The sequence below is a fragment of the Hakea prostrata genome, chromosome 10 (genome assembly GCF_041222555.1).
Source record: "Hakea prostrata isolate BN-2017 chromosome 10, UWA_Hpros_2, whole genome shotgun sequence".
Taxonomy (NCBI): Eukaryota; Viridiplantae; Streptophyta; class Magnoliopsida; order Proteales; family Proteaceae; genus Hakea; species Hakea prostrata.
The window spans coordinates 3,353,905-3,374,135 of NC_142609.1; the positions used below are offsets into that span (position 1 = coordinate 3,353,905).

The 20,231-nt window shown below is 37.8% G+C and overlaps 1 protein-coding gene across 2 annotated transcripts; it reads right to left on the reverse strand.

The window, feature by feature from the left end:
• AGL26 (tRNA (cytidine(34)-2'-O)-methyltransferase) lies at window positions 1–18,923 on the reverse strand. Of its 2 annotated transcripts, XM_089138167.1 has the most exons (7): window positions 18,646–18,923; window positions 18,390–18,487; window positions 15,823–15,891; window positions 15,641–15,699; window positions 14,958–15,018; window positions 14,812–14,865; window positions 3–3,498 (listed from the first exon to the last, which is right to left on the reverse strand). In XM_089138167.1, exons 1-7 carry the CDS (start codon window positions 18,800–18,802, stop codon window positions 3,220–3,222), a joined length of 777 nt encoding a protein of 258 aa, XP_088994293.1. In that variant the 5' UTR covers window positions 18,803–18,923; the 3' UTR covers window positions 3–3,219. The 2 variants fall into 2 exon arrangements, with proteins under 2 accessions (XP_088994294.1, XP_088994293.1); XM_089138168.1 differs by lacking the exons at window positions 14,958–15,018; window positions 15,641–15,699 and having other exon boundaries at window positions 1–3,498.
• Window positions 18,924–20,231: the final 1,308 nt, after the last annotated feature.

A 20,231-nucleotide genomic window follows, 5' to 3' on the forward strand; every position in this document is an offset into this window, starting at 1 on the left:
CAAAAACGGTGTTAATCTAATTAAAACCCACACGTAAAAAAACCTCAAACAATAAAGATAATTGACAATTCATTATCTTTGGATAAGGCTTCAACTTTAAATAAGTCGTTGGTGTGCTATTTTATTAGTTTCATTATCCGTTAAGAGTTTGAATTATAAATTCATTTAAAACGTGGCAAAAGGAGAACCACTTTGTTGTCCAAGTCATATTCAATCTTTTATTTTTCTGGTTGAAAGTCACATTCAATTTTAAAGTATCTTTCCAATATGAGAGAGTACAAATAAAAAAGGACAGCCGCAATTAACCAAGTAATTAATTAATTTATAAGAAATTATTTTTATTAAACACAGCCGCAATTAGGAATTTAGGGATTAGGACAGCAAAAATATCAACCCAATTTACTCATTTTTTTTAAAAATATTTTTGTTTTGACTTTTAGAAAGAAAAGAATTCCTAATAAAGATATACTTTTAATAGTAACTTTTCAGAGAAAATTAATAATACCTTAATAATTTTTAATTAATAATATATAAGTATTATTGATCAACTAACAAGTGGCTTGGATCCACACTAATGTAGATGCTAGTATTCATTTATTGTTAAATTACAATAAATAGGATTTTAATTTATTTTTATAACTAACACCCTAATTTTTTTGAAAAAAGACAAAAAATCATTCCTACTCTTTATTTATTATGGAAAAAGCAATTACAAATAAGGAAAATTTTTGGAACACCCTAACATAAAATATGAAAAGCATAACACTCCAAAAGTTTGTCAGATTAGCATACAAACCCAATATTTTGGAGTGTCTTCGAAATTCTCCTATTATAATATTGATCCATCTATCATAGAAAATTTTACATATACATACATATGGATCATTACAACCAATAGAGATGATGAGAAAGGCAAAGATATAAGAGAGAAATGCATGAGCTCATGAATTTTTTGAATTCTCACTAGTAGGGCCTCCAAGGAACTCAGGATTACATTGACATATATAGATTCTTGTCTTTTTCTAGCAATGGCTAATAAATGAAGTTCTGATATCTAAAAGTAGCTTCTCTTGCAGTCTTGCTTGACAAATTAGGGTTAGATGATTATAGAGGGAATAAGGAAAATAAGGGGAAAAGGAAGAATAGAATAAATTATTCGAAGTTTCTTAAGATCAGATAAGCACAATTTACAGTCAAGAGATATTTATGGGCTAGAAAGAACTTTTGCCTTTCCTATTGTCTTGGGATTTATAGAGACAATGACTTTTTATTCCAAGATGCCAACCAAATGCATCTTATGAGAAAACTGATAAGATGCCAAACATGATAGCGTCCTTGCGCTCCTTGCTAGGCAATGTTTAGGCTTTCAATATCGACCTATGCAAGCATTAACCCTGTGAACTACCAGCGCAAGCACTGGCCCCGTCAACATAGTAGTGCCAGAGGCTTAGTATAACCCACAGAAGCCAGTAATGACCCCATGTATGTCCAAACCAAAGAGCATACAACTGCCCAATGTGAAACGGAGAAGCAAATGCGTTTCAAGTGGTTACCAAGCCACTTGGGAGTGAGCTTGGGACCACTAGACCACCACCTCCTGTGATCTTTATATTATATTATTAATAGCATGCAATAGTGTGAAATGTAAAATTTATCATTCAAGAGCATCTCTCTACCTTCACAAGAGAAACTGATAAGATATCAAACTTTATCATGAGAGAATTCAAAAACAATATCTGAATCACAATTGATTGATTTGACTTAGAATTTTTGGGGATCGATTCTAAATTCACACAAAAACCTAGCAGTGACCCCTTAAATCTCAGAACGACAGAACCCAATGATCCATCCATAAGAAAAAACCCTAGTTTGTTGGATCAGAAGATCTCAAATCTACATTGGTCATGATTGATTGCGACCAATGATTCCAATGATTCCATGATTCCAATTCTCCAGTAGTGCCCACAATTGATTCTTGTCTCTTGACCTCATGAAAAAGTCATAAAAAGAACATTTTTGTTGACTCGTTATATATTACATCATTAATGCCATGGTTGTTCAGTTACTTAATAATACTTAACTAATGGTTCATCAATTAAGCAGAGGGAGGGACGTAAGCGTATATAGGAATCTTGAAAATTCAAAGTCCCAGGAATAGAAGCAACATGCATCGCCTTCACCAACTTGGGTTACCTCTAATGCATAAGAAAGCTTATAATAGAAGCAAACCATAACACTAAGCCTGCAATAGGACCGGGTTGAGTTGAGCTTTTCCATACAAATCCCAACCCTAAATGCTCATAGCTAAAGCCTATTTGTGCCCTAATCCAGATTCAGAGCCTAATATTCTTGTCCCTGATCCTGAACGCTAACGGGCCTAACCTGTCTATCCCGCCCTGATTGTCTCTGATGATTGGGCTGAGATAGGACGAGAGGGCCCGATTAGCCCTGTCCCTAGGTTAAAAACTCTATAAAAGTATCTCAAGTAAATTGACAATGAGATGCCCAATCAAACTATCTTCCCAAAATTTAGACTCCTATAAATTTTAAAATAAAAATCAAAGACCTAATACAAACAGCCCTAGCTTAACAGGCCTGATATTAGTGAATAACAACTGAATACAATATGTGAAATGTGACTAGTAATTATTTGGATCCCGATAATGGATAAAGGCAGATTAAAAGAGTACACTAATACTGAAGGGAAAATGAAAATAGGAAAATAAAAAAGTGAAAGAGTAACATTAAAAATGCTACAATATGATCATAAAAACTAGATAAAAACCATATCTTAACAATCAGACAATGCTTAATGGCATAAAGAGACAAATTAATGACAGATTCCACGGGAGAAATCTTGATTTACTTGCCTCATTTATTCTAACCTTTTATCAGATTATTCCATGAACTCTTCTCTCCATTTCCTTTGCTGTATATTTCTCTCATAAATCAAAGCTATGCTCAATGGTAATGGGAGGGCTTTACCTTTTTGTTGGGTATTAGCTCTGTTATAAGCTTCTCAAGTCTTACATCTGTATCATCAAGAAACATAGAAATCTTATAGATCCATCTCATAGGCTAGCAGTAGTGGCCAGATCTACTAAAACTTCATCTGATCATTTGGAAGCTGTTTCTCCTTATCTGGTTTTAGTGAATTTCTTATATTATCTTATAAAAGATGGGGAAAATCTAGGTTTTTATCCCTCGACACTCTAGTTATCAAGCAAATATATCTTCAGCAATAAAAGATTTTGAATCATCAACACAGGGCTCTGATGAAGATCGAAGTTGCTCATAGTTTAGCTGTCTGGAAGCTTCATATAAAGCAATTCCAACACTCACAGAGAGGTTCAGACATCTTACATAAGTTTCAACCATAGGAATTCGAATTTTCCCACCGCCGAAAGTCTCATTATTGCAGTCGAGCAAAACTTCGGGAGCTAGGCCAGAAGTCTCCGACCCAAATACCAGCCAATCACCATGTTTGTATGAGAAATCCTGTGTGGCCAAGCAAAAATAGAAGGTTGAGTGTATCTTTCTGGTTTGCTCATGCTAAACATTAGAAATCTTAGAAATTTCATACAGCAACCAGGACAAACTACTGATACAGTTATGTATTGTAATCACAATCTCCACCAAGAAAAAAAAAACCTAGTACACCTAATGTCAGATGCAGCAAAATGGTAATTCTATAAACCAAAGTTTCACAAACAGGTCAGTTAAGTCAGATTTAGAACACAGCCAGTAAGTTAAGGGCCGCTTCAACACAAAAACCGCCACCACAGAGAAAAACAATAGCTGCGAGAGATGCAGTTCCTTTTGTGCTACTTTTGACGTCATTTTATTTTTTTTCGAGAGTTTTGTTAAGAGAAATTGGAACATCATGAGGATTCTTATTTAACTAATATAATGAACAACAACAACAATAAGCCTTGTCCCAACTTAATGGGGTCGGCTACATGGATTCTTGCCCTCCAATCAGTTCTGTTCGAGGCTATGCTAGATACAAGGCCTAAGCTATACATATCCTTTCTCACCACTTCTCCTAAGGTTATCTTAGGTCTACCCCTAGCTCTTATAGTTCCTTCAATATGGATTATATCACTTCTCCGAACAGGAGCATTTATAGGTCTACGTTGAACGTGGCCGTGCCACCTCAAACGACTTTCTCTAAGCTTATCACTTATGGGAGCAACTCCCAGACCAACTCTAATATGATCGTTTCTTATCTTATCCATCCTAGTTTTGCCACTCATCCATCTTAGCATCCTCATTTCTGCTACACTGAGTTTATCTATATGATTCTTTTTAACAGCCCAACACTCTGCACCGTACATCATAGCCGGTCGGACAACGGTCCTATAAAATTTTCCTTTAAGCTTTAATGGAATACGCCGATTACATAAGACCCCGGATGCACCTCTCCACTTCATCCACCCTATTTTAATTCTTTGGGAAACCTCATCTTCTAAATCACCTCTTTTACTTATGATTGAACCTAGGTACCTAAAACAATCACTCGAGGAATCTCTTTATCGTCAAGTATCACCACTTCATCATCTGCCCGATCATGACTAAAGTTACAAACTAGATATTCGCTTCGATCTACTAAGTTTAAAGCCTTTGATTCCAAAGCTACTCTCCATGATTCTAATTTGGTATTAATCCCCACTTGGGTCTCATCAATCAACACAATATCATCCGCAAAAAGCATACACCAGGGGACCTCATCTTGAATGTCTTTGGTTAATTCATCCATTACCAGTGCAAATAGATATGGGCTTAAAGTTGACCCTTGATGTAGCCCAATTGTTATCGGGAATTTATTACTTTGTCCCCCCACTATTCTAACACTAGTCACCGAACCATCATACATATCCTTAACTATATCTACATATTTACTTGCAACACTTTTTTTCTCTAGTACTTGCCAAATTAACGCTCTAGGGACACTATCATAAGTTTTTTCTAGGTCAATAAATACCATATGAAGGTCTTCCCTACATTCTCTATACCTTTCCATAAGTCTCCTAATTAGGTAAATACCCTCCGTTGTAGATCTTCCCGACATAAACCCAAATTGGTTCTCCGTAACTGTAGTTAAGTGTCTCAAACGGGTTTCAATTATTCTCTCCCATAACTTCATCGTATGGCTCATCAATTTAATGCCCCTGTGCTCATAATCTTATTAAACAACTTGTAAACCAAACCAGTCCATGGGTTCCTAAGCTCTTCCATACTTCAATTGGGATTTCATCAGGACCTTGTGTCTGCCAAGTTTCATCCTCCTTAAAGCCTTTTACTTGGACATTGAAATTCTACGTATATAAGTTCGGACATTGGTGCATGGTGAAAGGTGTAATTGTCCGAAACATAAGTGCTTGAAGAATGCTCATTTAGTAAACTAGAGAAATAGGTTTCCCATCTTTTCTCAATGTCCTCCTCACAATCTAATACTTTACCATCTCCATTTTTAATACATCTAACATGGTCAAGATCTCTACTCTTCCTATCCCTTATCTTAACTATTCTATAAATAGATTTTTCCCCTTCCTTCGTGCCCAACTTATTGTATAACTCTCATACGTTCTCTGCTTTTCACGCAATTTTCTTAGCTTCATTTCTATCCAACCTATACCTTTGAAGATCTTCAACATCCTTGTTCTTGCCATGTCTAAAACTAGCTTTTTATCCTAATGGCAGCGAACACTACCCACCACCACGCCTCTCAATAAGAATGGAGCTCCTTTGATTCACCTAGAACATCTTTAGCCACCTCTTAATACACATAGCCACTCATCCACATTGCATGGTATCCCCTTTAAAATCCCATTTCCTTGTTGACTACTTCACTAACGAAGGATTTAGAGTACTCTCTTTTAAATTCCGCCATCTTATTTTGGGATAGTTTACCTTGACCTTTTATGTCTTCGAGACTAAGCACATATCCAAGACCACAAGTCTATGTTGTGCAATTAAACTTCCCCGATCACCTGCAACCTGCACAACAATCTATTAGTCCTCTAGTTAGAAGAAATCTATTTGGCTCTATGTTGTCCACTTTTGAAGGTAATTAAATGTTCATCTCTTTTGAAGTAAGTATTTATAATAGATAGATCAAAAGCAGAGCAAAATCCAAAATTGAAATCCCCTCCTCATCCTCCCAAAACCAATCCTCCATGTACACTCTCATATCCTCTTGATCTTTCCAATATGTCCATTTAAATCACCTCCTATGATAATCTTCTCCGATGAATCTTGCATTAATCCATCCATATTTCCCAAAATTAGCTTAGGTTTTCATCTAATCCACGAGGTCATAGTACAAAATATTACGAACTCTTCTCCATACAAGCAAGCAAAACCTACACCCACTCTTTAATACCACCACATCATTTTTAAATCTTATCCACTATATACCCACTCCATTTTATTTGTTTTATCCCCACTATACCAAAGTTAAAGTCATCCAACTCTTGGCTTTACCCCTCCATTAGTCTCTGAATCAAGCACATTAACCCCCTCATAACATCATCAATTCTAAGCTCACCAAAAGACCTAGTCCAAGACCAACTAACCACGCTTATGGACTAGCTTACCCCACTCCCACGGCCGAACCCCCACTATCACCCATCCGCGCCATCATCCACAAGGGACGCCTACAACCCTTCCCACTATCACTACACCCTATAGAAGCGTCTTTGTCGGGAACGCCCTAGCATAGCTTTTATCATATAAGGTCGAATCCATGAAAAGGTTTGGCTAGATTTTTCCGGTGCCGGCTGCCGACCTGATGCACCAACCCTCCTCCTTTACCCGGGCTTGGGACCGGCAACAAAACACTGGCGGAGTTTTTAACTAATATAATGAAGAAAAACATAAATAGATAGAAAAATACATATCACAAAAAGTCTGTCCAGAAGACTGCTAGGATTGATAGGATTCGAAAAACTCGAGCTATGGCCCATCCAATAGGTCTGACACCAAATTCAATAATTAAAGTAAACCTAGATATAAAGGCGGACTTGATGGCAAAGGTTTTTGCACAAGCAGAGTCCTTGGGGAGCAACTTTCCTACACAGCCTTGCCCCAACAATTTTTGCTGACAGGCTGTTTGATGGGAAGCACATCTAGATATGGTACCCCAAAAAAGGAGAGGAAAATAAAAAAAATATAAAAACTACACCTAGATACATTAACAGAGGTGGAGTAAATGGTTTATCATAACTAAATGTTCAACCAGCAGCTCTAAGACCTCAAGTGAATTTTATTTAGAGTTGGTCTTAAAGAGGTTCTCTATATAAGAAGACTCTCTAGGGATCAAAACTAGCCCATTTCATCTTGCTAGGAACGCACATTTCACAAAATTCAATGTGAATATAGGACAAATTTTAAAAGAAAGACATTAATTTCCGGTTAGATTCTTTAGCTTAGAGTTTTGCTTCAGGAGTCTCATTCCAGTGGTTAATTGGTCACAGAGGCCACCCTAAAATTAGTAAAAGAAATTCTCTATACACAACTACATATAAAGGAAAAGAAATGACAAGATGAAGAATTCAATAATCAAATATATAGTTCACCAGAAGATATTCTAGTGTGAGGCTAACCCCACATGATTACTGCCGTTGGCAACAACAGCATCAAAAGTCAAAGCCACGGTAAGGCAATTTGGACCAACATGATTCAGTTATGAACCTAGAACAAGGGTTGGACCTAAACCACTTTTCTGGTCTGGGAAAGGCTGGAATTTGTGATAATATTAGCATTTTTCTTTTTGGGGGGCGAATTAGTATTAGCTTATTTGAAAGTACAGTAGTTGCTTGGGGTAGATCAAGCAGGAATATCTTGTTACTTGTCTATCTCTTTTTCTTTTTCATTTTTTAATTTATACTTTTTTCTCTCTCTTAGTATGGTAGTTCCATATTTCAGCTAGTTTTTATTTTAGAGAAGTTTCCATTTTGGAAGCAAGGCTTACTGCCTATTTTTTCTTGTAACAGTATGAGGAACTCTCAGTTTTCGAGTTACAAAATTTGAATATTGAAGTTTTAGTAGAGAGGCTCCACCACAAGTGTGTGTATAAATGTGGTTTTCCCTTTCCCTTTATTTCATACACTCCTAATTCTCTCTCAGTGGAGCCCCACCATAACAGTGCTTCTGAGGTCTGCACCACAGGGATCAGAATTGTAATGTAGCCTTGGAATGAAGGATTCAGCCAAGGACCAACTGCCAAGATTTAAAGCAAAGCTACAACTTTGGAATTTCGGGTGGGTAGGGCTGTGAAGGGTTGTCTAAGGGCTTTTACAAATCAGGTGAAGATGGGGCTTTGGAGTAATGGTATGAAGGCCCTAATGTAGGACTGATGGAAATATTTGGATGCTTCCTAAAAATTTGTAGTAGGAAAAATTATCACTTCATACCACTTAAGATCCAAAACTAATAGTAGGTGTGGAGTGGTCAGGTTTTCAAACTAAGCAGGGAGGGAGAGAGGTGTCATATGTAGATTAAGAGGGGAGGGAGTTTGTCTTCTGTCCTAAAAAGAGGTGAGTTACTTTTCATATAAAAAACAGAATATGAAAACATATCCAACAAGGTAACTTAATCTCTTAATTAATAAATCAGATAGGGGTATTACCATATATCCGCATCCAATTAGTTTTCAGACAGATTCGGATTCTCCTGAATGGATATGAATGTGGACTTGGAAGAGGATATCATTTGTTCATGTACATACCTACAGTAAATAGGGGGTTGGACAATGGACCTGCATCAAATTGACTTTTCCTTCTTTAAAAGTCAAACCCATGGACCAAGAATTGACTTGACTTCTTTCTTTTTTATTAATCTTGAAACTCATTTTTTATTCTCACTTAGTAATGTAAATTTAAATGTTTCTAACCTCATGCATTCTATTGCTTATAAATAGTAATGTAAATTTAAATGCTTCTAACCTCATGCATTCTATTGCTTATAAATCATAAATGCTTGGTCTCCATTCCATTTGCAATATAAAATCGACTGAGAGATCCCTAACAATCTGTATCCGAGCTCTTTGAACTTTACCAAAAATCATCAGAAATCTCTTGATTTGCCTTGAGTATCCTGAACTCCCTTTTTTTTTTCAATAAAGATTTTATGGTTGAGATTCTAGCAATTATTTAAGGATATTCAAGGATCTGAGTTCATTATAATTTTTATGGAGTCCTCTGTAGTAATTTCAATATTTCTTCATATGATCTTAGGATGTTGTAGAAATAAACGATTGTAGTAGAATGGCTTATTGATCCATGATCTCAAGCCCTTTATTTATAATTAAGTGGAAAGTAGAATATTACAAGGAATAGAATTCTATATGAATACAAACTCTAACTTAACTCCTATACAAACTCTTATTAGACTCCTAATAGAATCCAACACTCCCCCTCAAGTTGAGGCATAGATATTACTCATGCCTAACTTGCCTACAATAGGAAGGAAATCTCTTTCTTTCAATCCCTTAGTGAAAACATCGCTAATTGGTCTTGATCTTACAAAAGGCATGCGATAAGCCCTTGTTCCAACTTTCCTTTGACAAAACCGCAATTCAATGTGCTTAGTTCGATCATGTTGCGAATTATTAGCAATACTAATAGCAGCCTTGTTGTCACAATATAACATCATGGGGTTTGGAACTTGGACTCCAATATCTGCAGAAGCCTTTCAATCATAGTAGCTCACAAACCCACGAACCATAGCCCTATATTCAGCTTCAGACTAGATAAAGCTACCACATTCGTTCTTACTTCTCCAAGTAACTAGATTACCTCCAATAAAGGTACAGAACCTGAAATTGACTTCCGCTGGAGATCCAGGCGCATCGGTGTATGCTTCACTTTTAGATTATCTGGGTGACAAAAGTATTCCTTTCAGAGTTCCCTTCAAATACCGTAGTATTCGATAAGCCTTCATATGAGCTAAATATGGATCATGCATGAATTGACTCACTATACCTCAGATAAGCAATGCGGCCTGGTGTGAGACAAGTAGATAAACTTCCCTACACCTTTGGTATCTTCCTTTGTCCACGGTTCTCCCTCTTTTTCTTTAAGTTTAGCTCCAGCTTCAATAGGGGTATCAACTACTTTACACCAACATTCCCACCGATAATAGATCTAGGACATACTTTCTTTGGGATAGGAATATACCTTTATTTGATCGAGCCACCTCAATCCCTAAGAAATCGACTTCCCTAGATCTTTAATTTCAAACTCTTTGCCAAGATAGTCCTTCAACTTTTGAATTTCTTCACCATCATTCGGATGACAATATCGCTACATAGACAATGAGAAGTGTGATGTTAGTACTTGACTTCGACAAATAGTGTATGATCGCATTGCTTTGCTTGTACCCAATAGAAGTCATTGCCTTCAAGGCGTCCAAACCAAGCATCTAGGAGACTGTTTAACCCATATATTGACCTCTTCAACGAGACTTTCCCGAGATTGTCATCGGAAAAACCATGTGGGATTTCCATATAGACCTCTTCGCTAACTCCCCATGTAAAAAGGCATTCTTTACGTCTAGTTGGTGCAAGTTCCAGTGTTTGTTCACACCGGACAACGGAACTCGAAGATTTAGTTTCGCAACCGGGGCAAAGGTCTCCGATAATCAATCCCATAGGTCCGGGTAAACCCCTTTGCAACTAGTCAGCTTTCAACTTGTTGTGATCCATCCATATTTTGTTTAACCACAAATACCCATTGGACCGGTTTCGGAGGAAGTGTAACCAGCTCCCAAGTGTCATTTTCTTCATTGCGCATTTCCTCTACCATAGCTTCCTTCCATCTCTTATCAGATAGGCTTCCGAAACTTTAGGACAGACGGATGATGAGAGTATATAAAAGCAGGTGGGAGTCGGACAAAGAGTTATAAGAAACATATTTAGCTATGGGATGTTGAGTACAGATCTGACCCCTTTTCTAACAGAATAGGAAGATCGGAAGAAGATACCTCAGGAATCGATTCGGGAGCAGAGACCGAAGTGGTAACGTATCCCCTTTCTCCACGCTGCGGTTGTATTTCTTCCTCGATAAGTCGCACCTCTTTATTTTGGTCAACTGGTTTTGAAAGACCCCAACAGGTGTCTCACAGAGTGGTCTCCCCTTGGCTAGGTTCTTCACATGGTTCGAAATTGAAGGGGGAGGATTAGAGTCCTCGGTATCGGGCGAAGTCTCCCCGGTCGGAAACTCTTCGGGACTCTTAAGTTGTGTTGGTGTGTGAAAGGAAGATCTAGAGTCGGAAAGAACACCTCTCCTCTAGGACTCTCCCCCTGGAGAGGTGTATAGTAAGGGCAAAACTCATGAAAAAGTACATCCATGGATACAATGGTTTTCTTGGAGGGAGGATGATAACATTTGTACCCTTTCTGAGTAGCAGAATACCCCAAAAATATGCAGCGTAGGCCTGGGAGCCAACTTACTCGGTGGGCTGTGATTCTGCATAACACACGCATCCAAAAACCTTTGGGAAATAACAAAAGAAGAGGCTCCTTGAAGAATCTCATTAGGACATTTAAAACCAAGTATCCTACCGGGCATCCTATTCATAAGGTAAGAAGCAGTGAGAATAGCATCACTCAAGATCGGTCGGACATTCATAGCAATCATAATGGAACGGGCTATCTCTAAGAGATGCCGATTCTTCCTTTCGGCCACCCCATTTTGGGCAGCCGTATCAACGCAACTAGTCCGATGTATTATGCGGAGTCGAGAGAGATATCTTTGAAATTCACCATCAATATACCTGTGCCATTGTCACGCGAAGGATCTTCACGGTGGCATTGAACTGAGTTTTAATCATATTATGAAAATCACGAAAACATCGGAAAACTTCATTTTTTTGTTTTAAAAGATAAATCCATGAGAACGAGAGTGACAATCAATAAAAGTAACAAAGTACCTATGGCGAGTGATAGACACACGTCGGCGGGGGACCCCACACATCGGTATGAATTAACATAAAAGGAATATTTTTTCTATTATGAGAGAAGGTAAATAAGTAGAACGAGCGCTCGCCAAAAATGCAAGCTTCACAAAAAAAATCATCCTCATTACAAGAAGAAACTAAATCGGAAATATTTTCTTAAGAGTTCTAGAGGGGGTGGCCTAGCCTACGGTGCCACGAGATGAAGGTCCGATATTACCGAATGGACTCGATTAGAAGATGTAGTCGAGCAGAAGTAGATCCTTCAATCGGCTCGAGCAAATAAAGTCCATTGTCTAGTTTACCACGTCCAATCTCCTTCCCCGTTACCAGATCCTGAAAGACACAATAAGATGGGAAAAATGTCACTTTACAATTTAAGTCATGTGTAAGACTGCTGATAGAGAGCAAGTTAGTAGAGAAAGAGGGAACATGTAAAACTTTAGACAAAGACAGGGGATGGAGAATGTTGAATGGTCCCTTTTCCAGGCAATGGAAGAATAGGAGCCATCAAGCAATTCGAACTTTATCCTTTCGAAGTTGGAGAATATTTTAAGAAAAAGAGGATAAACTGTCATATGATCTGTGGCTCCGGTATCAATAATCCAAGGAGTAGAAAGCGAAGAAACTTGGAAGCTTGTAAAAGTTTTACCCGAAGTAGCAAGGTAGGAGTTGGTTTGATTAGTAGAGGAAGCGAGTGGTAGAGGCCGTACCGGCGTAGAAGATGCGAGAATACGTCGCAAAGAAGTTAACTCCTCCCGTGAGAGACCAACATCTGCGAGAGGGTGTTGTGGAAACTGCCTCGGAGATATGAGCTTTGATTTTCCTTTTTTTGTGCTCTTTTTTCTCAAAATCAGCGGGCTTCCCATGGAGTTTCCAACAATTTTCCTTAGTATGATAGGGTTTGTGACGGTGCTCACACTTGACAATCTCCTTAGCCGGATCGGATTTAGTGCGAACAGATCGTAAAGTTGATTTCTCCAAAATAGGAGTATGAAGCATGGCTAATCGACGACTTTCCTCACACCGAACAAGAGCATAAGACTGTTCTAGTGTAGGAAAGGGAGAACGACTTAAGACTTGTACTCGATCCGATCGTACTCCACGTTCAAACCCGCCAAGAAGTCATATACTCGAATCTTATCAATGTGCTTCTTATAAGTCGCCACATCATCTGGATTAGTGGGGTGATAATCCCCATAATGATCCAACTCTTGCCAAAGAGATCGCAACTCAGCATAATAGTGGGCCACGATCGGTTCCTTTTGGGTAGTCTCATGAAGCTTCTTTCGTAGCTCATAAACCCGTGCATCATTCCCCAACTGTCCATATGTTTCAAGTAGTAGCCTTCGATTTGGGCAGCGATATCAAGTAATAGATATCCACGGGCAATATTTGGAATCATGGAATTCAAGAGAAATGACATAATAAGAGAGTCATTCGAGATCTATTTTTCTGGGAAAGCCTGTGGTAGAAGGTTTGATAGTGGTGCCGTAATGTATCCAACAAGTCCTCTTCAAATAGTAAAGTAAGCGGATCGTGACCAAATCAAATAATTTGTCCCATCAAATCTTACCGAAAGAGGATGAAAATTTGGGTAATGTTCAGGGCCGGTGGGAGCAGTAGTACCATCGATAGTTGCCATGTTGAAAAAATTGTCTGCAGTTCTTCAGTCACCTTGTGAAAAAAAAACTAAAACGTCGCACAATGCAATAGCCAAACAATGATATGATCAAATCTCCTTTTTTTTTTTTTCTCTCTCTCTCTCTCTACTAAAACAAATAAACTCGAAAAATATGAACCCTTGAAACATCATATATATATATATATATATATATATATATATATATATATATATATATATATATATATATATATATATATATATATATATATATATATATAATAAAATAGGATTGGTTCTGTGGGCTTAATTATGATTCAGAAATATGGTCTGGTTTGGTCCAGGCTTAATGGGTTTTGGAAGGACCAGCTTAATGGGTTTTAGAAGGGCAGCTTAAGAAGGGAGACGAGATTTAGAAGGGGTTACCTGGTTCGATGGCAGAGGTGGGTGAATAAGACTCGGTTGATGACTGATGGTGAAGACGATGATGGCGCGATGGCGGCTATGGCTGAAGGCGGCGATGGCTGAAGGAGTCTGGTTCCAGAATATCGTTTCAGAAAGCAGAATTTTTGCGATGGCTGAAGGAGTCTGGTTCCAGAAATTCAGAATATCGTTCCAAAAAAAAAAGAACTGCGATGGTGATGGAGTGCAGCGGATCTTTTTCTCTTTTTCTTTTTCTTCTTTTCTGTTCTTGGTGTTGTCGATTTGAATGCAGCGGTACTTGAATATCAGCCGAGAGGGCGATGAGTTTCGATGGTTACTCAATTGGTTTGAAGAATCGATTGGTTTGAAGAACTGCTAGAAAAAAACGATGGGTTTCGATCCTTTTCTACGACAGAGACAGCAAGAGAGGCGAGGAGGTAAGTTCGACACTCTTCTCTCTTTTTTTTCTTAATTCCCTAATCGAGATTAGGCTCTGATGCCATGTAGAAATAAACGATTGTAGTAGAATGGCTTATTGATCCATGATCTCAAGCCCTTTATTTATAATTAAGTGGAAAGTAGAATATTACAAGGAATAGAATTCTATATGAATACAAACTCTAACTTAACTCCTATACAAACTCTTATTAGACTCCTAATAGAATCCAACAGATGTCTTCCAAAGTATTAATGGTCACTATACTGTATGCTTTAGCATATTGAAAAAAGGAAAACCAAAATGGTTACAAACAAATCATTGTGAATCTCCTCATCAGCAGTGAGGACTAAAACAATAAAATACTTACAGAATGTATGGTTGTGCCTCTCTTAGTAAATGCTAGCAATCGCTTGTCCCCAGCCTGAAGTAAGAGAAGGAAACTGACAAGTTGCATGGAGAAATTATAGCTTCAAAAACACACAAACAAGAGAGAAAGACAGAAGGAGAGAAGACCTGTTGCTTGAAATAATCTTTAAACTCAGCCCACGAACCATGAACTTTTACAACTACATATCTAATTTAGTAGGCTTAGTCACTCCAAACATGTAAATGAGTTGAAATACATGAAATCATGGTCAAACCATTTACCACAAGAGGATACAGCTTTTTCTGATACTATGAGATTAAAAAAATAAAATTCATATTCCTTTGACTGAGAATCCTTAATATAATACCAAGAATAAAAGGGCATGCGCAGTGCAAAAGGCTATCGGCATTGTTGGGTCCAATGAGGGTCAGAATGCATACAACTTTGATCCCCATCCCCCCCCCACTCCAACCAAAAAAAAAAAAAAAAACAAAATAAAATAAAAAACTATGGGAGAAGTTATTTCCTAAGCTGAACCTGCAAACACCAAGTAAGAATGGAGCAACTTTACCATTGCATCAAGGTTCACTTTGTAACTCATGCAATACCAAGCATACAACAATAAACAATAACCCAGCCTTGTCCCAATTAAATGGGGTTGGTTACATGTATCCTTGCACTCCAATCAGCTGTATCAGTGTCCTTGCCCTCTAATACCAGGTATCCTGAATCAGTTTTTGCAACTTTCCGTTATGATTATTCCTGTTCTTGAGAGACAAAGACTGGGGGAAATATAAAAACAAAACAGAGAGCAGAGATCAATGGATACGGCCAATAGTCCAATCCAGCACGCTTGAGTTTTGCATCATCCACATGAAATCCTAATGGCTGGAACAAAGCATATGTAGTACCACCAAAATATTCAAATATTAACAAAATTTCTGAAGCCAATGTTATACAAATATTCAACAGACTGAAGTGAGACCTCCTAGGACTACAGCAAATACTCACCCCCACAAGATGCAATCCAACTGCTGATGCTGCACATGTTCTTGCAATGCATCCAGTGTTCCCAGGAATCTGTCAAGAACAAGAAAACTCTCAGCATCATCCACAACATGGTAGTGCCTGTAGTCCTACAGAAATACTGAAGTTAACAGGTTTGGCAGTCACTGTTACTAGTATAACAATACTAACAACAAAGATAAAAGAGTAACATATGAGACACCACTAATCTATAGTTTTTTAAATTGCAAGCAATGCAAAAGCTCACATCATGGATCAAAGCCTGATGCATCTAGATGAGCATGTATTTATTAACACATGGAAGCTCCAAAGCAGCATTCCACCAGCTGGTAACAATGAATTTGAGACCAGCACTACCTCAAAACCTCAAAACCCCGACAGAAGAAATACACAGATTTTCAACTAGGTTTATAGTCCAGTGTAGCAGTTCATTCTCCCCACTGATCGGTAGAGCCAACTCAATCTCTGGACACTTAGTTTGATCCTAACTCACGTGAAATTAATACCAAACAGTATTAAATGCAAAGTTCAATAAAAAAAACTCTTATTAGTAGATCTTTTTTTTTTTTTTTTGGTTCAACATAAGTGGATCTTTTACTCACAATTAATATGTTTCACTTGAGTAACTTGCAACTTGAGATAAATCCTAAAGAAAACATATATGTAATCTCTGGAAAACCCAATCGATTCCTTGATCAATAAGTTGACGATGCTTACATTTATGTGAGCAACTTGCTTGTCTGGGTATTCACTACTTCATAGTTTTCATTCAGCGGGGGCCCCAAAATAAAACCCCCCCCCTCCCCCCCCCCAAAAATTTCCCCCCCCCCCCCCAAAAAAAAAAAAAAAAAAAAAAAAAAAAAAAAAAAAAAAAAAAAAAAAAAAAAAAAAATTTTTTTTTTCCCCCCCCCCCTCTCCTCCCCCCCCGCAAGACCTGAAAGGTTAGTGAGATGCTGGACTGAAGGCCCAAATAGCTAAGTTAGTTCCCAAAACTTCAAGGAAACCCTATTTAAGTGGTGTAAGCACAGAAAAACCCCAGGGTATGTTAGGAAGCCAAGGAAAATAAAACATAATAATAACTAAAAACCCCAGGGTATGAATACAATGGTTTTACATCTCTCTCTCTCTCCCCCCCCCCCCTCAAATTCGTTTTTGAACCCTTTTTTTTTTTCTTTTCGTTTCTTGGTTTCCAGACATAACCCTAGATTGTAAAAAGAAATTAAAATCAATTAAAAAAATAATAATACATACAAAATGGTAGTCTAGTCCGGCTTTGGACCCTAGGTTGATAATGCATTCACTATGTACAATGTTTTGGACACAATTTGCCACTAAAACATTCAATTAAGACAACTGAATTATGCTTCAGGAAATGAATTAAAATAAATTTAGAAATCATTTCATAATTATCAAATGCTATTCTTGATTCATGAAAAAGACAAGGGACTGATTTGGCCAAAAATCACAAAAACTTAAAGTTTTCTAGGAAGTTTCTTTCTTCGGCATTGAAAATAGCAAAATAATACAAAAAAAGTTGAAAAAATCTTGAAATTTCACCCAGACTAATACTTTAGTTGAAACCTTACATTCTATATAAAGATTTTGACTGAAACATCATTGGTATTCAAAACATAGCCAAAATCTCACAAAAATTCCCCCTTTTCTCCCACCCCCCCCACTCTTTGGGGGGGTGTGTTGTTGTTTTTTTTTGTTCTCCGGTTCTGAAATTTTTTTGGGGGGGGGTGGGTGTTTTGTGTGGGCCCCCCCCCCCCCCGGGGGGGGGGGGGGGGCTGTGGGGGCCCGGGGGGGCGCCCCCCACCCCCCACTCACCCCCCTCTCTGACTTCCCCCCCCCCTCTGGGGGCCCCCCCCCCCCTCCCCCCCCCCGCGGGGCCCCCCCCCCCCCCCCCCTCCCCCCTTTTTTTTTTTTTTTTTTTTTTCTTTTTTTTTTTTTTTTTTTTTTTGATACTTGATACTACATGCCAGGGCCAATGGTGCTAACAACTTTGGTGGCATAGTCACCTTGACACTATACTATGCCTTGGATCTTTATTTTAGGGGGGGGTTCAGAGGAACCCAAGAAACATTGACAACAATGAGAATGATTTTTATTGATTTCAAACTTGAGTGTAGTGACATAAACGCATGGCTTCAGCCCTATTCTTCATTATAGTAGCTTCTAGTACTTATTTGCATTCCATGCTTGTAACTAAACATCAGTTTAAACGCTTTGGCATCCAATATTGGGGACTAAAATTTCATCAAACAGAAGGCTTCTAACAAAAGGTGTTATGTGCCCAATGAGACCCAATTTGGTGTATTGGCACTAGATTGGACTATTTTAGTGTGGCATAGCTTAAAGGACTTAATTCAACTTGTTCATCAGTTTTGGAGCTTTTGGCGTACCTAACGGAAAGTACCTAACAGAAGGGGCGGGATCTGGGGGAAGGAGAGAGTGGCCTGATTGGGTCAACTATTATATTCCAACATAGTGAGCAAAATCTTGCTTGAAAATGTAAAATATAAATAAAAAAATAGTGAGGAGAGAGATACCTGAGGGGAAACTAATACCACTTGAAGGATTCTATCCTGCGATACCTCGCGAAGTGCTTCGCCAGAGCTCTCAGGAAGAGAGCTCACACCGTTGCTTACTGGCACAAATCGAAGAAACGAAGATACTTCAGAAAGCATTTGATTTCAGTAGAGACCCATCCGAGTCCTCGGTCTAATTTACTAATTTCAGAAAACGGTAAAGAATAATAACAATAAGACATTCACAGGAAATCTGAGGGTGGAAGAGAAAGAGTACATGAACAGAGATGACGTCTGTGTCGTGGAGAAGAGGATAGCGAGATGTAACGCCTTTTCCTGACCTCTGCAAATAATAAGGGATAGATGAAAGAAGCTCTGGAGCGTAAATGAAGTGGCGAAATGAAATTTAGGGTTCTCAGACTACTTGAATCCATTCTCTCTGATTTCTCACACTCTCTCCCTCTGTAGCAGTGCTGAAGAGACACAAGTCTCCGAGCCCCGAAAGACAACGTTAATGGCTGTCCCGGACTAATATCTGTCGACCTGCATTTCTTGTTACATATATCCCAACATCTCATCAAAATGTTAGAAATCTATGTACAAATAAAGGGCTCAATTTTGTACTGAAACTGTTTACCTCAACCCAATCGCAATAAGGGGTTCAATTGTGTACTGAAACTGTTTAACTCAACACAATCGCACCATCTAAAACGCATCATACCGTATTATTCAAAATTCAGTTTCAATTCAGTACCGTGTATTGAAACTGAATTTTTTCGGTACAGTTTTGATTTTAGGTACTCGTACCGTTCGATATATACCAAAACCAAACCGTATTGAAGTGGTACCGTATCAAATAAAGGGATATAAATTGTAATTTTATAACTAAAACACTTTATCTTTACCCTATCTTTAATTCCCTATTTCAGTTTTTTGTTTCATCATTTACTCATCTTCTTAAATTTATTTGTTTTGTCTCTATTAATTAGATTTTCTTGCTTTATCTCTATTAATTTTAAATTCTATCAATTGGTTTATCACAATTTCATTAGGATCTTAATAAACAAATAACAAAAGTGACATAAATTCATTCGTACCAAACTTGTATCGCATTAGATACCGTGTTTAAACCATTATCCCGCACCGATTTAATACTGAAATGTATCAAACTGTTTTTATAATACTAACGGTGAATTTGTGTAAATTTGGTACGGTTTTGGTTTTTGTAATCAAAATTGGTAACGTGAGAAAAAGAACAAGAAGAAATAATTGAACACCCTTATTTACAAGCCACATCATTTTTGAAAGGTTGATGTGTTATTAGTCATATTTCCATTAATAAATGAGTATTAAAGCCTAGATCCATCAAATCCAAAAGCATTTTCATTTAAAATTCAAAATGAAAATTTGAACTATGAGAAATTGAATTCAGAAAAGTAGGTTGCGTTTTCAAAAAATATATTTAATTAGATTTAAAAATTAAAAATGACATTGATAGTGAGATATTTAGCGAATATATCGTCGATTTCGATGTGCAAGATATCGCCTATTTTTCGGCCATTTTTTGTTTTCTTTCATTTTGCCCCTGAAAAATTTTCACCTACCACTGAAACAGTGAATTTCGCCCTAATTTTGGCGAAATGTTGTACTGTGTTAATTGATCAATGATGGTGTTAGGTCTAGAAACAGTTTTAGTACACAGTTAAACCAACTATGGAGTGGATAATGGTCATTCTATCCTATTTTGCACGGTCAAGGCCTTCCTAGCTAGAGTACCTGCAATAACATTTGCTTCCCTAGGTAAGCAACCTAAGTTGCATTCAAGGTGAAATTCCGATAAACAACGAATATCCTCAACAATGG